The following is a 14,898-nucleotide window of genomic DNA, read 5'->3' on the forward strand; positions in this document are numbered from 1 at the left end:
ATCACAGCCACTGCTGATAGGTTGAACACAGGGTGGTGCTTATAATGGTGCTTTGTCTATCAGAACAGAAATAGGCTATCACAACATGAGATGCATAGAAGGCGGTATGAAGATGTAAATCAAAAGAAAACCTGAATCACTTTTAGATGGATGGCTTATAAGAAATGGTAAAGAAACTGTTAACAAATCAGAAGTGCTTAATCCTTTAACAGAGGAGGAGGATTAGAAGCAAATATCACCTGAAAATAGAAATTGGTGCCAACTCTTTGGGGAGCAGCTAGAATAGCTCTGTAGATGATATGAGATGATGGGGGAAACTAGGTTAACCTCAGTAAAAAAGAATTGTCCATGCTTGGCCTGTGAGATTCCTCTGCAGCTGGAGGTATGCTGATTGATTGTCAATCTGAGGAGTTATGTGTTAGCTATCTGTGAAATCATTAGTACATGTTTATACATGGATCTAGTCAGCGGGTGGCGCTGTGGTCTAAACCACTGAGTGGCTTGACCTTGCTGATTGGAAGGTTGGTGGTTTGAATCCGCGAGATGGGGTGAGCTCCTGTTGCTTTGTCCCAGTTTTCTGCCAACCTAGCAGTTCGAAAGCACACCAGTGCAAGTAGATAATGACCCGGAAGCTGTACGCCGGCTCCCTCGGCCAATAAAGCGAGATGAGTGCCGCAACCTCAGAGTCGGTCATGACTGGACCTAATGGTCAGGGGTCCCTTTACCTTTATAAAAGAAAGATTAATAATATTTGAAGGATGTTTGGTGGGGATGGAATTTCCATGCGGCAGCAAGAAAAAGTTAGAAGAGCCATGACTGAAGTTCTAATATAAATAAATAAAAATAACTTAAAGGTAAAGGACCCCTGACAGTTAAGTCCAGTTGTGAATGACTCGGGGGTTGTGGCGCTCTTTTCGTTTTACTGGCCGTAGGAGCCGACGTTTGTCTGCAGACAGTTTTTCTGGGTCATGTGGCTAGCATGACTAAGCCACTTTTTGTGCAACGGAACACTGAAACCAGAGCAGCGCTTGGAAACGCCATTTACCTTCCCACCGGAGCGGTACCTATTTATCTACTTGCACTTTGGTGTGCTTTCGAACTGCTAGGTTGTCAGGAGCTGGACAGCGCAACGGGAGCTCACCCCATCACAGGGATTCGAACCACCAACCTTCCAATCGGCAAGCCCTAGGCTCAGTGGTTTAGACCACAACGCCACCCACAATGCCACCCACCCACTTAATATCACTTAATTGCCCAGAAGGTTGATTCTGGTTTTGAAATGAAAGAACCAAGTGCAGGGGAGGGAATCCTAACCCAATTTTTCATATCAGATACAAGCACAGGCTCAATATCTTTGTTTTTCTGCTGGATATTTCAGTCTCAAAACTCTAACCATTTCTAAGAAATAGTATTATATTTTACTTGCATGCTCACCTAACATGAACAGATAATTTATTTATTATATTTTTATTTAAAAATTAATGTTTCCCACATTATCTTGATCTAGTAAGGGGAGTTTGAAGGTAGGTTATCAGAGGAATCTCCCCTAAACTCACACAACTGAATTTTGATATTTTTGCTGTGCTAGCATACTGTGTTGCATTACCCTGGCTAGTATCAACAGCAAGAGACCGTCCCAGTTTTAAGGTTTAGATCATACACCTGAGATGGTACTGTGAGATGGTACTGTAAATCGCTTGGAGGTTTTGGTGATTAAGCCGTATATAAATTATGTTAAGTAAGAATACTGACTTCAGTACTGGGAGGAAGTGGTACATAATGGCATGAGGTGGGTGTAGTTGTTAATGCCCTGGACAAGCAGGTGAGTGGCAAGTTGTTTTCTTGGTACAATATGTTTCTTTAGTGATTTCTTATATGACTTCTATTAAAATTATATATACCAGGGTATTTGGTGACTGCATTCTCTAGGAGAGACTGTCCTTGAAGTTGCTAAAATACCTATGTGGCTTCACTACACTTTAAGAAGGATATTGACAAGCTGGAACATGTGCAGAGAAGAATGACCAAGGTGATAAAGGGTCTGGAAACCAAGCATTTATGAGGAACGGTTGAGGGAGCTGGGAAAAGAGGAGACTGAGTGTAGATATGATAGCATCTTCAAATATCTAAAGGGCTGTCTCATGGAAGATGGAGCAAACTTGTTTTCTCCTGCTTCAGAGGGTGGGACCCAAACCAACAGATTCAAATTACAAGAAAGGAGATTGCAGCTAAACACCAGGAAGAATTTTCTGACAGCAAGAACTGTTCAACAGTGCACCAGACTCCCTTGGAATGTGGTGGACTCTTCTTCCTCGGAGGTTTTTAAGCAGAAGTTGGATGGTCCTCTGTCAAGGATCTCTTCATTGAGATTCCAGCTTTGCAGGGGGTTGGACTAGGTGAACCTTGGGATCCCTCCCAGCTCTACAATTCTATTATTCTATGTTGTTTTGGACTGTTGTTGTTTAGTTGTTTAATCGTGTCCGACTTTTCGTGACCCCGTGGACCAGAGCACGCCAGGCATTCCTATCTTCCACTGCCTCCTGCAGTTTGGTCAAACTCATGCTGGTAGCCTCGAGAACATGGACTAGCATCTCCTTTTGACATATGACAGGCACCCACTATTTGTTTTTGTTTTGAGAGGCTTTCCCAACTGGCTGGGGAGGAAATTGTTTTTATTTTGTATTATATGTCTCTGCCTTGAGTGTTTATATTTGTATTTTTTTTTAAAAAAACTATCTTTGGTTAGTTTTTTAATTGTTTTGAAGCCTATTTTTAGGTATTTTATTTCATTATTGCCTTGAAATTTATGTGAAAGGTGATTAATAAATTAACAAAACCACAATAAAACTAGGGATATGGTATTTCTAACCCCCTCCCCCATCCCTTCCTGCTTGTGTTATCTGAAAATATGGCACAATAAATATTGGCAATATTTAATTTCACAACCGTGAAGATGGGGCAAATTGCTTCCTTGTACTGCATACACCTCATGTTGTAACACACTGTTTCTTCAGTCTTGGGTCCCCAAGTGTGGCCTACAACTTGCATAATCCCCAGCCTGCTTAGACAATGGTCAGGGAAGATGGACATTGCAGTCCAACAATATTTGGGGACCCACGGTTGAAGAAGACTTCGGTAATGTGCATGTGTAGCATCCTCTTTGCTTCTACTTGGAGCAGCTAGACTTTGTCATAGTAGAAACATGACATGCTTGTGTTCACTCTTTCTTAGAAGTAGTTATTTCCCAAATGTGTTGTAGCACACTTGTATACCTTATTGCAGGGAAAAGACAGGATGAGCTATATGCCAATCACAGGACTGCTTAGTTTGTTATGGCCCAAAACTAGATGGCTCAAAGTTTCTGCTGTGCTCGCTTACCTCCTGTCCTGGTGGCTTAGCAAGAAAATTTTGCCTTAACAATGCATTGCATTTTAGCAAGCACTTTCACCAAATGTGATTCATGGAAAGGGCGCAAGCAGAAGAAGGCAAACGTTGTACATTCGGATGAGCATATCCTGTCTTAATTATGCTTGAAGTGGCACCACTGAGAACATTTAGAGTTGATATGAATTAGGCCTTAGTAATGATCATTGCCTTCCACTTCTGAAGTCACTTTGGGGTTTACAGCTGCTGTTCCAACATTTCCTGGAAGGCTGTAAAATGTGATACTAGTGTAATATAGCCCTGCATGGGCTATTAATCTAGTGTATTACATTGGATGTAGCTTTTAGGCAAAGAGTTCTGCAAGCATACTTAGACCTTCACTGCAGTAAAGGTGACTGTGAAAAGACTACTTTAGAAATATGCTGATGCTAGAAAGTTAGAGCTAGTTTTTCAAACGGGATTTTGACTAAGGGAGCAGGAAATAATGCAAATAAGTGGAGAAAAGCTATTCACTTTTGTATACCTAGTGTAGTGTTTGAATAGCAGTGTCTACAGGATCTTGGTGCTCCTAAAGTTCTACAAACTAGATTGCATTTGATTACAGTCATACCTCGGGTTAAATATGCTTCAGGTTCAGGAATGCGTTACTTCCGGGTTTCGCTGCTCACGCATGCACAGATGCTCAAAATGTTCATTGCACAGAAGCGGCGAATCACGATCCACAGACGTGGGTTGCGTTCTACTCTGGATGCAAATGGGGCTCCGGAACGGATCCCATTCGCATCCAGAGGTACCACTTTTACCCCTGCTCTAACAAATGGCCTTAAAAGCCCAAAAACTGATTATGATGTGCCAATTTTCCATTGCAGGGGTGGGACACAAAGAAGAATAAACTTCCTACTAGAAAGGGGCAGAGCTGCTTTACTATTTTGTGCTGTTTATTCCTGTGCTCTGTAGCTCCCATTTCTCAAACAGTTGGATGCTCAAAGAAAACTTATATAGACTCATGGAATGGTAGAATTGGAAGGGATCTTGAAGGTCATCAACTCCCTGGAATCCTGACCACAGCTGTCTCTGGGTGGGCTTGAACCACCAACCTTCTGGTTAACAGCCAGACACAATTTGTGGGGCCAGTTTCATTTTGGAGGCAATAGGAAGATGATTTTTTTATACTTGTGTGATCTATAAATACAAGTGATCTAAAAAATTTACTGTACAGGGTGATAAATGCTTTTTGATGGGAATTTCCCCCTCTATACATTTGAATAGATTATTTTTAATGGTTTGTGTCTTTCGGAGGTGCTTTTCCTTAGGAAAATGAACACCAATTATTCCAAGATATTGACTAACTGTAGAATTTGTTTACGTATCACTTATAAAGTCTGAAATGTTATTTTCCCCCTTCCTCCCATTTCAGAATATGACAGATACCTAGCATCTAGCAAAACCATGGCAGCAGCTTACCTAGACCCAAACTTGAATCACACGCCAAGCTCAAGCACAAAGACACACCTCAGTTCTGGGATGGAGCGTTCTCCTGGGGCAATGGAACGAGTCCTAAAGGTTTTCCATTATTTTGAAAGTAACAGTGAGCCAACAACATGGGCCAGTATTATACGTCACGGGGATGCTACAGATGTTTGGGTAAGCTGATTTAACATTTTGAAGTTCTTTAGAGATGGTTTTTTGAAGGTCATTCTCAGAATGTGAAGCGAATAACTTGAGGCTGAGGGACACAGATGTTGAAGTGTTTTACTTGAAGGTCTTTATTCAGCACATGCTGTGAGTCATTCCAGGCAAAGCTTTGATTTCTAAAATTTTCTTGAGGAATATGTCTACTCAGACGTAAATCCTGTTGAATTCAATGTGGCTACTGCCAGGTAAGTGGGGTTAGGTTTGAAGCTTTAGTTGACCTATTTAATGCCTTTGCTCAATTTTTTTTTATCCCCATGAACCACATTACAGCTATTCATATTTATTTGCACCTGCAATCTTTTTGTTTTAAGCTACTGACATCATTAAATAATATTTAAAAAGAATATTTTTCTTGGTTAAACAAGCTAACCAAGACTTTATGGTATGCTATGGTATGCTAATTTTGGTATGGTGTGCCAATTTTTATTTTAGTTGTTTGCAGACAAATGCGTTATTTTTCACAAAAACTAAAGTATTACTCTTGGGCTAACTTAAAAGAAAATAGGATAGAACAGAAAAGACTTCAAACCCAGGTAGTAGCATTTTACATTTCAAATGACCTTTTGTCTCAGAATTTTAAATATTCCATGCTGCAATAGGAAGGGATTTACATAGTTCAGATGTAATGCTTTTTTCGTCTTGAAGGAATTCACTTAGAAAATGCTGTGTGTTTGCAATATGAGCTTGAAAGATAAATTTTTCAACCTTGCTTTTAAATCTGAGACTTACAGCTCCAAGAGAACCTAAGCAAATGAGGCACTTACTTAATTTTGATTTCTGAAATTATTGTGGCCCATCCTGTGAGCTTGGTTTAGATACTTGAAGCTCTTTTACAGGTAATCAGCTCGTAATTATTGCCATAACAGGCAAGGCATCCCAGGGGAGTACTAAAGCTTCTGTTTCTTACACTACTAGATATCTTGCTTGCATCACACAAAGATTATGCCTACTTCTCATTGAGGTGCTCAAACTGTGTCTGGGCTGCACCACTTCAGACTACTAATTAATATGACAGAATGTTCCTACATCCCACTTCAGATTGCTGTACCACTCCCTTTAGCCCCAGTCAGCATGGTTGGAAATGTTCAGCAGCATCTGGATAGTCATAAGTCAGCTATCCTGGCCTGGAGCAAACTGTAGTTTGGCCTAGCAATATGTTTGAAAAGGAGACAGTGGCTTGTTTGCCCCAAACTAGCCCTGAGTTGTAAGCCGAGAACAAAACCAAGGTTTATTTGAAGAGAAGCAAACCACAGTCCTGGACATCCAGACATAATGCTAAGCCAAACCATCGCATAACTCCCAGCAGCATGACAGTAGCAGGAGTGGGGGAGGAGCAAAGCACCTGCAATTTTAGCCCCATGCGTTATGATGCAATATTGCTAATTTTGCTTTAAGACATAATTGAGTTTAACTGTGCTTTAAGGTGCCATGCAAACCAGGCCACCAAGGAGTGGGCCTATGTTTAATAAGACAATAATGGGTGGCAGGATTGCCCTAAAGCTTTAAAAATATATATATGAAAGGGGGTATTTTTCTGAATTAAGCAAAATTAGCAACCAAATCCCCCATTTAGACCTGACTTTGGCACTACTTTCGATTGGAAGTGGTAATGATCATGGAATTCAATATAGAGCATCACTAGCAATGCTACTGACTGCGGCATGCCCTTTCTGTGCCCACAAAGAAGGAATGGTACTGAAAAAAATTGGGACATAGCATTACCAGAACATGTAACCCAACATAGGCAAGTCATTGAGGGTAAAATGAAATGAGACAGTTTTGATGATACTTGGTTCCCCTTCATTATTTATATCAATAAATCTCATAAGGTCACCAGCATGCCAAACAGCAGTGGAAGGATACCTTTGGAAATGAGAATGATGACAGTAGAACTCTTCTAATGCTCCTGTGTTTTAGTCACCAGATAAATTGTTCTTTTCATTTTGTTCTTTTGTTTTGGTTTTATATATACATTTTGTGGTATTAAGTGGAATTTTCTAAGGTACCACCACAAGCATTCCAAAAAAGTTTTTAAAATGAATAAGAAAAAGAATGGGGAAGTGGCTTTGGGAATTGATGTAACCTACTGTTGACACATGTTCTTCAGGTGATAGCTACCATATAGCAGTCTCACTCTCAGACAGACTCACAGACTCTCAGACTGCTGATGGATATGAATTGTTCTTTCTGCCCTTTCTATTTTGAGCTAACTGCTGGTTAATAGCTATGCAATTGTTTACATGATCACTTGAAATAAAGCAAATGAAACAGGTGCCCTAGGAGGCTTCTTAATCTTTTAGGCTATGATCCTGTGATCATATGAGTTACTTCACCCAGCATGTATTTTTAACCCCCATTTAGGTTTATCTTAAAAATTATAGCTTGAAAGATTACTTTGTTTCCTTCATTAGTTGTTTGTAAACCTGGCCAGTGCGAGTGGTTTTTGTTTTTATTATTTTTAAATTGACTTGTTCATTAATAATCCACGCTAGTTTTGCCCACCCTCCCCCCTCTTTTTAATTAAAAAAATGGTTGTCCATTTGCAATTCTTAAGTTATATCTGCTTTTCTTTCTTTTTTCATTGTTAACAAAACTGTCCTACTTGGCGAGGTTTCTGAAAAGAAGTCTGTATGTTATGTGGACATTTTTTGTGCCAAGTTCAGAAAGCACTGAAAAAATGAATGAATTGCATTCCATGGCTGCTTCTATTCATACATCGATTGGGGGAGGGAGACTTGGAAGTGTGCCCATAGTGGGACTGTCAGGCTCACACTTAGCTATGCATAAATAGATCTTTAGGGTTCAATGCCTGAAATTTGTGCTGACCCACATAGCTCTAGTTATGACCAATTGTGTTTTGCAGCATTAGGAAAACTTGCACTTAAACAACACTATCTGGCAGCAAGCAGGTGAATAACTTCTTCTGTGTTTACCATATTGTGCTCAAGGTTTTCAGGCTAGAAGAAATGCTGTGTGGAATTGATAGACCTACAAATATAAGCACTGCAGTTCAGGTTCTTAGTTCAGTGGCACACTAGTCTCGCTGGTTGTCTCCTGAGTGTAGAGCTAGACTGTGATGGGAATTAGATAAACAAAGATTTCACCACCATCTTAATGTATCCAGTGAAAGGCAAACAGAAGGCATGGTTCTGTTCAGTATGAAAATCTGAAGCAGCTGTTACTGTTCAGTAGTGACCGTTCTTTCACCGTGGTGATTCATGTTGCCTCTCAAGAACTTTTAAAATGTATTATTTATTCACATTTACAGCACTTATATGCTTTATAACATTATGTTTTCTGGGCTATTTACCACACATGCATGCACATGCACACAATTCAAATACAGGATAAAAGCAAAATCAACGTAGATATAACAAGAAAACAATACTGACTGCAACTTAAAGTTAAAACACAGGTATAAAAGCTGGGAGAAACATACTACACTTCTAGCTAATATTTCATTACACATAAACAATTTTATTAAGGAATAACTCGTAATAAACACAAATGCTTGCTATGCTATTATTATTTGATCTTATGTAGAAAATGTGAATTCTTAAAATTTATGCTCAGGAGACTATTTTCTTTACATTTATATCTCATTTTCTTCTGTCCTGAAACCCAAGGCAGCATGCAAGTGGTTCGTAGGCGATCACCCATCCAGGCACAGTCTGAACACAGGCCTGCTTCTGTTCAGCAAGGTGGTGTCCTCATGTGCCTTCTGACCATATCATGCTCATTCAAGAAAGCCGTATATGAATTTTAAGAAAAAACAAACAAATCATTGCATTCTTTCTTTTTTTTAGGGCATAATCCAGAAGATAGTAGATAGTCACAAAGTAAAAAATGTAGCCTGTTACGGTTTACGGCTCAGTCACCTGCAGTCAGAGGAAGTTCATTGGCTTCATCCAGACATGGGAGTGTCCAACGTGAGGGAGAAATTTGAACTATCCCACGCGCCGGAGGAATGGAAGTAAGGCAAAAACCTAGAAGCGTTCCCACTCGCTAAATGCATGATACTTTGAAAACTATGTTGTGTACTGCTCCATAGTTCCATAGAGGTGGAAGACAGCAGTTAAATTAACAAGCAGATATGTTTTTGTTTAGGAAATGAGAAAGTAAACGATGCAGTGAAATCAGATATTTCGGTGGAAACCCATTCCAGTTGCGGGGGGCAGGAGGGAGACCTGCTAGGTACAGGAAGCAAAATAAAAAATAATACAAACATGAAAAATGTAAACACAGGAAGAGTAGAACAGTGGCTGGCTGGCTTAAATGAAGCCTGTCCCAGATTGCTTATCTGCTGCCCTAGCAGTTTGAGGTGGGGAAGGATGGAATTGCTTCTTTGCTGTGCATTGATCCTGCTGACTAGGCAAGGAGGAGAAGACTATAAAAGACAATTCAGGAGCTGGATGTTGGGGGAAACAGTTACCAAGTATGGAAAAAAAGAGTGGTGAGAGGCCCTAGAGACAGACATGTAGGGTCTACTTCAGGCAAACTCGGCCCTCCAGATGTTATGGAACTATAACTCCCATCATCCCTGACCACGGGTCCTGTTAGCTAGGGACGATGGGAGTTGTAGTCCCAAAACATATGGAGGACCGAGTTTGCCTATGCCTGGTCTAATTGGTATAAGGAAGAGAGTTAAGTGCACTCCCTTAGAAGCACCATGGCTCAGCTTGGAAAGGGCAGGGGGAAGAGGATAGGGGTATGAAACAGGAAAGACAACTCCCAATATTACCTCTCCCAGTGCTTGAGAGATAGTGGTGGGAGCACAGTTTGGAGATAGTCGGCTGCAAGTTCCTTAGTGTTAGTTGTGGTGAGCTGTGCCCTGCAGGTCCTTGAAGCATATAAGTAGTTTAAATATATTTAAAAGATTATTTATTTGTGGGGAGGTGCGGGGGGGCGAGGATGCTGAAAATCCGCTGCAAGCACAGTGTTGCTAGACTGGTTCAGAGTAGTACACTCTATGGCTGCAGAATCCTGGTTTTGCTTGTCCCTGTAAACACTGGCTATAGACTAAGAATGAAAGATCTTTTGACCATCTCTGACACTGTGCCTCCAAGTAGACCAACAGGGCAAGTTGCGAAACATTTATGAATGTTCTGGAACTGCATCCACACATTCAGTGTGGAATGTTTGGCAATTAAGACTTCTGTAACCTCATTTCCTTCTTTCTCTGGGACTTCTTAGCAGGTTGACAGGCATGGGACATTTGTGGAAACTATCATTCCTGTTAGAAGCACTGCTGAGTTACTGTGGGTCCTTGAGCAAGATGGCTCTCTAAATTATTGTGGCGGAGTTGCAGGGAACTCTTTTGTGTGTTCTCCCTACTCTGCTCCAGCTTCTCTAGGTCCTCATTAAAAAGGTAAAGGGACCCCTGACCATTAGGTCCAGTCGTGACCGACTCTGGGGTTGCAGCGCTCATCTCGCTTTATTGGCCGAGGGAGCCGGCGTACAGCTTCCGGGTCATGTGGCCAGCACGACTGAGCCACTTCTGGCGAACCAGAGCAGTGCACGGAAATGCCGTTTACCTTCCCGCCAGAGCGGTACCTATTTATCTACTTGCACTTTGATGTGCTTTCGAATTGCTAGGTGGGCAGGAGCTGGGACCGAGCAACGGGAGCTCACCCCATCGCAGGGATTCGAACCGCCGACCTTCTGATCGGCAAGTCCTAGGCTCTGTGGTTTAACCCACAGCGCCACCCACATCCCACCTAGGTCCTCATTAAGTTACAGCAAATATGGCAGTACTGGTTTTTTCTAGGCTCTGTAACGGACCTCGTTTGGTGTCTGGCCCTTCTGATGATACTCACGTCACTGCTAGTTTGCAAAAGTAGTGACTCTTCTCATGTAATGAGTGACTCACCCATTAAGACTTCTTGCTACAAGCAAGGAGCTGCCATGCACTAGAAAAATGCCTTCTGATTTTTACAGTGTGATTTGGCTCTCTGTGGCTTGCATTCAGTTTGACAGCCTATAAACATTTTTTTTCTGGGGACTTCCGGGTTGGCGCCATCGCCGAATGGCGGACTCCCTCCGAGCTCCGGAGGGAGCCTGCTCGGCAGGGGCTGGGTCCTACCGCGCCTGCGACGCGGGGACCCTCAAAAACCATGGGCGCTGAAACCCATGGACATGGTGACTCGGCTGGCACCTTTTGCGCTCCCCCCCGGCCCGCGAAGGAGCCTTTTTAAAGGTTACGGAACGGTTGACGGGGGGGGGTGCTTTGAGTCCTCCGCTTCCCCTGCCGAGCGAAGCCGCATGCCATTCGACGGAGAGCGCTGACGTCTTCTATTGAAAATCTGGACCTAAAAGAATAACCCGTGAGTAATTGGAACCTGGACTAAAAAGGGGGACAAATTTTTAAAAAATTCGGAGCGAGCGGGGGAGGCGCAAAAAGGAAGTCAGCCCCCCCCCCGTTGTAGAGGAGTTAAAGCAAAGGATTTGACATCTAAGATCGAGTGCAACCCTATTTTTACAAGGATATTAATTTCGCGACGGAAAACTATAAGACAGAGCTGGAGGAGAAAAGTGGAATTGATTTAAAAGTAACCCCCCCCCCCCGGAACCCTGGGAGCGTTTTGTGAGAGCGCCGGGAGAAGACAAAGAGAGGTTTTGACAGCTGTCAAAGAGCTGTCAAAGCAGAAGAACAAAATGAGAACTTTGTTACAAGGACTTTGCCGGTTACATTTGTTATAAATTGGATACAAATTGTTTAAAACAAGGAATAACAAGCTATTTGGACTGATTGGGGTGATCTGGAAGGGAACTGAGTTATTGCAACCCACCTAGAGGAGCCGAGGGATATTACAAGTTGTTGACATGGAATTTGAATAGAACTTTCTATCTCCTGGGAAACTGCAGAAATGGAACACTATTTTGACTACAGAGGCTGACATACTAAAGAAGACAATAGACTTATCTATTGAAAAATGGAAGGGACTTGGCATTATGTTTCGTTCCTGAATAACAGAGCCTCTGTAGCTGAATTTGAAGCTTTTGGAATTAGAACATTTGTGCAGGAAAACAGGAAGAAAAAAAAAGAAAAGGAGAGAGATCAACAAGAACAACAAGAATAACAAGAATTGGATAAAGTTGAAAGAGGGAACATTTGGGACATCCAGACCTGAAAGGTTTAAAGAAATAAAATTGGAGTTTTTACTCCTAATGTATAAAAATCTGGATGGAAAAAATGGGCCTTTTTGAGACAGACTCCTTCCAAGATTAGACATTCGAAATTAAAGATGACTGGTAAAGGACTATGGCTTAAATAAATTGTGGGAGCTCCAGGAAGACATCAGATGTTGATAAATTTTGGGAACGCAACCGGGAAAAGGGGGAGGGAAATTTGGAATTCAAAGGGTGTTAAACTACATTTTATTTCATTATATTTTAATCTGTAATGTATGTTAAAGGGGGGAACGCGTGGAAGGGAACAGGTCGATTTTAGGAGATGGGAAAATATTTTTAAATTGGGTCAATGACAATAAGTTCAAAATTTGGGATAAGAAATTGCTGAATTTATAAGTAAGAATTGGAATACAAGAGGGGGAGGGGAGGGGAAGTCCTGGAAAGATGTTATGGAAAACAAGATTTTAAATTTGGATGTTTTGTTTTTTATTTGGTTGTAATTGGAAACTTTTAATAAATATTATTTAAAAAACAACAACATTTTTTTCCTGGTAATGCTGAGTGCATTGCAACCAATCAAGTGCAACATGGGTATGAACTATCTTGGGACAGGCTTGCTTGTCTCAACCCTTCACATTAAATTAAAAGGTTTTTAAAATTTTGAGTGAATAAAATGTAGCATTTATTTTTCCACATTAACATTTCTATTTCAGTGTTCTGTAGTGAGCATGTGATTCTTTTTTCACCAAGTAAATTATCATAAAATCATACAAAATTATACCTTTGACATTTTTTTAAAGTATACTTATATTCAGTGTGACTGTAATTTATGCTGGAAAAATTAGTTCTGAAACGTAAAAGTGCCAGTTTCATTTATAGTATTCACGAGTACTCTCATGTCTTAATGCATTGCAGAACAAAGATAATAACCTTTAAAAGCAAAGTTAGATAATTGTTCTGATGTTTAGGTGATCAGGTCATATAAAATCCCTCATGAAAGCATCATGAGTTGGTATAAATTATTCATCATCTTTCCAGAGTGTAATTTCATGCTTTATCAAAGATGTGCAGCCTGCCTTGCTCTCTTAATCTGTGGAGGTTTGTTGGGAATAATGAAACCACTGCTGTCATATTTTTTTAATACATGAAACACAGCATTTAGTATCGGATGACAGTGCTTGTAAAAATATTTAGATTAGTGGGGTAGAAGAAGAATTCTGGAAGAGGGCTTGAATCTAATAGCTTTCTACTGTGTAATAATATATAAATGAGGATTCTCCTTAAATAGCTTTAACTTTTCAAAAAAATGTAAAAAGGAGGCTTCTGTCAGTGCGAATGAGAAGATGTGACAACTTAATTCTGGTATTCATATTTGTGACACCTTTTCCAGAGCTTTTCTATAGTAAAAGAGTCAGAGATGGAAGAATCAAGCGGTGGTTAACAGAGAACTAGATCTGCACCAGACCAATGAAATGTGCAAGTCACTCTTGCAGCTGCTTTCTGTTCGTGTTCTTCATTTATGGCTGCTCCAGTATTTAGCACTTAGACAACTTGCTGCCGAGAGCATCTGTGTTCTGCTCTACTGCTGGTGCTGACAACATGTAAACCCCACAATTTGGGCTTCTGATTCTTGGGACTCGCTCAGTGTCCTCATTTTGAGAAGTGCAGTAATGGAATATGAATGAATATGGGTGTTTTTTTAAAAAAGAAAGTATAGGATAAAAATCAAATTAGTAATAATGATGATTAATAAAAGTAGTAATGTTTTGGTCTAAGAGACTGATTTCTGAATTCTATCCCAGGGACTTCTGGGGCTTCTCTAAACTTTATCAGGAATTTTTCAGTGAGAAAGAGCAGTAATACCAGAAACCTTGTCTGCCATTGTTATCCGTGACTTCTGTGTCTTCTATAGTATGACTTCTGTGCTGCATTCACCATCTACAAGAAACATTGGCCAAAAAACCTGGTGAACACCCTGCATGGATTGGAGAGTTCTAGGATACAGTGACCTTGACAATGTGCAGGGCATCCTTGGCAGACAAGTCAATATAGAAATGGTTCCCTGAAGATACAGAGTTTGCAAACTATTGGCCTAGAACAGGGGTCAGGAAACTTTTTCGGCAGGGGGCCGATCCACTGTCCCTCAGACCTTGTGGGGGGCTGGACTATTTTTGACCAAAAAAAAATTGAACGAATTCCTATGCCCCACAAAGAACCCAGAGATGCATTTTAAATAAAAGGACACATTCTACTCATGTAAAAACACGCTGATTCCCGGACCGTCAGTGGGCTGGATTTAGAAGGTGATTGGGCCGGATCCGGCCCCCGGGCCTTAGCTTGCCTATCCATGGTCTAGAAGCTCAGTCACCCATCCTGTCAAAACAAATACGTTTTTGCTTTCTGGGAAGTTGCCTGAAAAACCCATTCAGCTCATCTTGACAGAACAGCTGACAGACAATTGACATGAACAACATTAAGCAAAGTACAGTGGTACCTCGGGTTAAGTACTTAATTTGTTCTGGAGGTCCGTACTTAACCTGAAACTGTTCTTAACCTGAAGCACCACTTTAGCTAATGGGGCCTCCTGCTGCTGCCACGCCGCCAGAGCACGATTTCTGTTCTCAACCTGAAGCAAAGTTCTTAACCTGAAGCACTATTTCTGGGTTAGCGGAGTCTGTAACCTGAAGC

The 14,898-nt window shown here is 41.1% G+C and overlaps 1 protein-coding gene across 31 annotated transcripts in view; it reads left to right on the plus strand.

Moving 5' to 3' along the window:
• Positions 1–14,898, plus strand: part of PTK2 (protein tyrosine kinase 2) — a gene marked incomplete at its 3' end in the record, with an annotated part of 197,114 nt that overhangs the window by 81,928 nt on the left and 100,288 nt on the right. For 30 of the 31 annotated variants that reach the window (XM_083749045.1, XM_083749058.1, XM_083749029.1 and 27 more), the window contains 2 exons: positions 4,802–5,028; positions 8,886–9,052. In XM_083749045.1, the coding sequence (XP_083605171.1) occupies positions 4,834–5,028; positions 8,886–9,052 (362 nt within the window). In that variant the 5' untranslated portion in view covers positions 4,802–4,833. Of the gene's footprint in view, positions 1–4,801; positions 5,029–8,885; positions 9,057–14,898 lie in introns of those variants that run through there. The other variant, XM_083749053.1, reaches the window with a different exon arrangement.

The sequence above is a fragment of the Podarcis gaigeae genome (assembly GCF_964106915.1).
Source record: "Podarcis gaigeae genome assembly, chromosome: 7".
NCBI lineage: Eukaryota > Metazoa > Chordata > Lepidosauria > Squamata > Lacertidae > Podarcis > Podarcis gaigeae.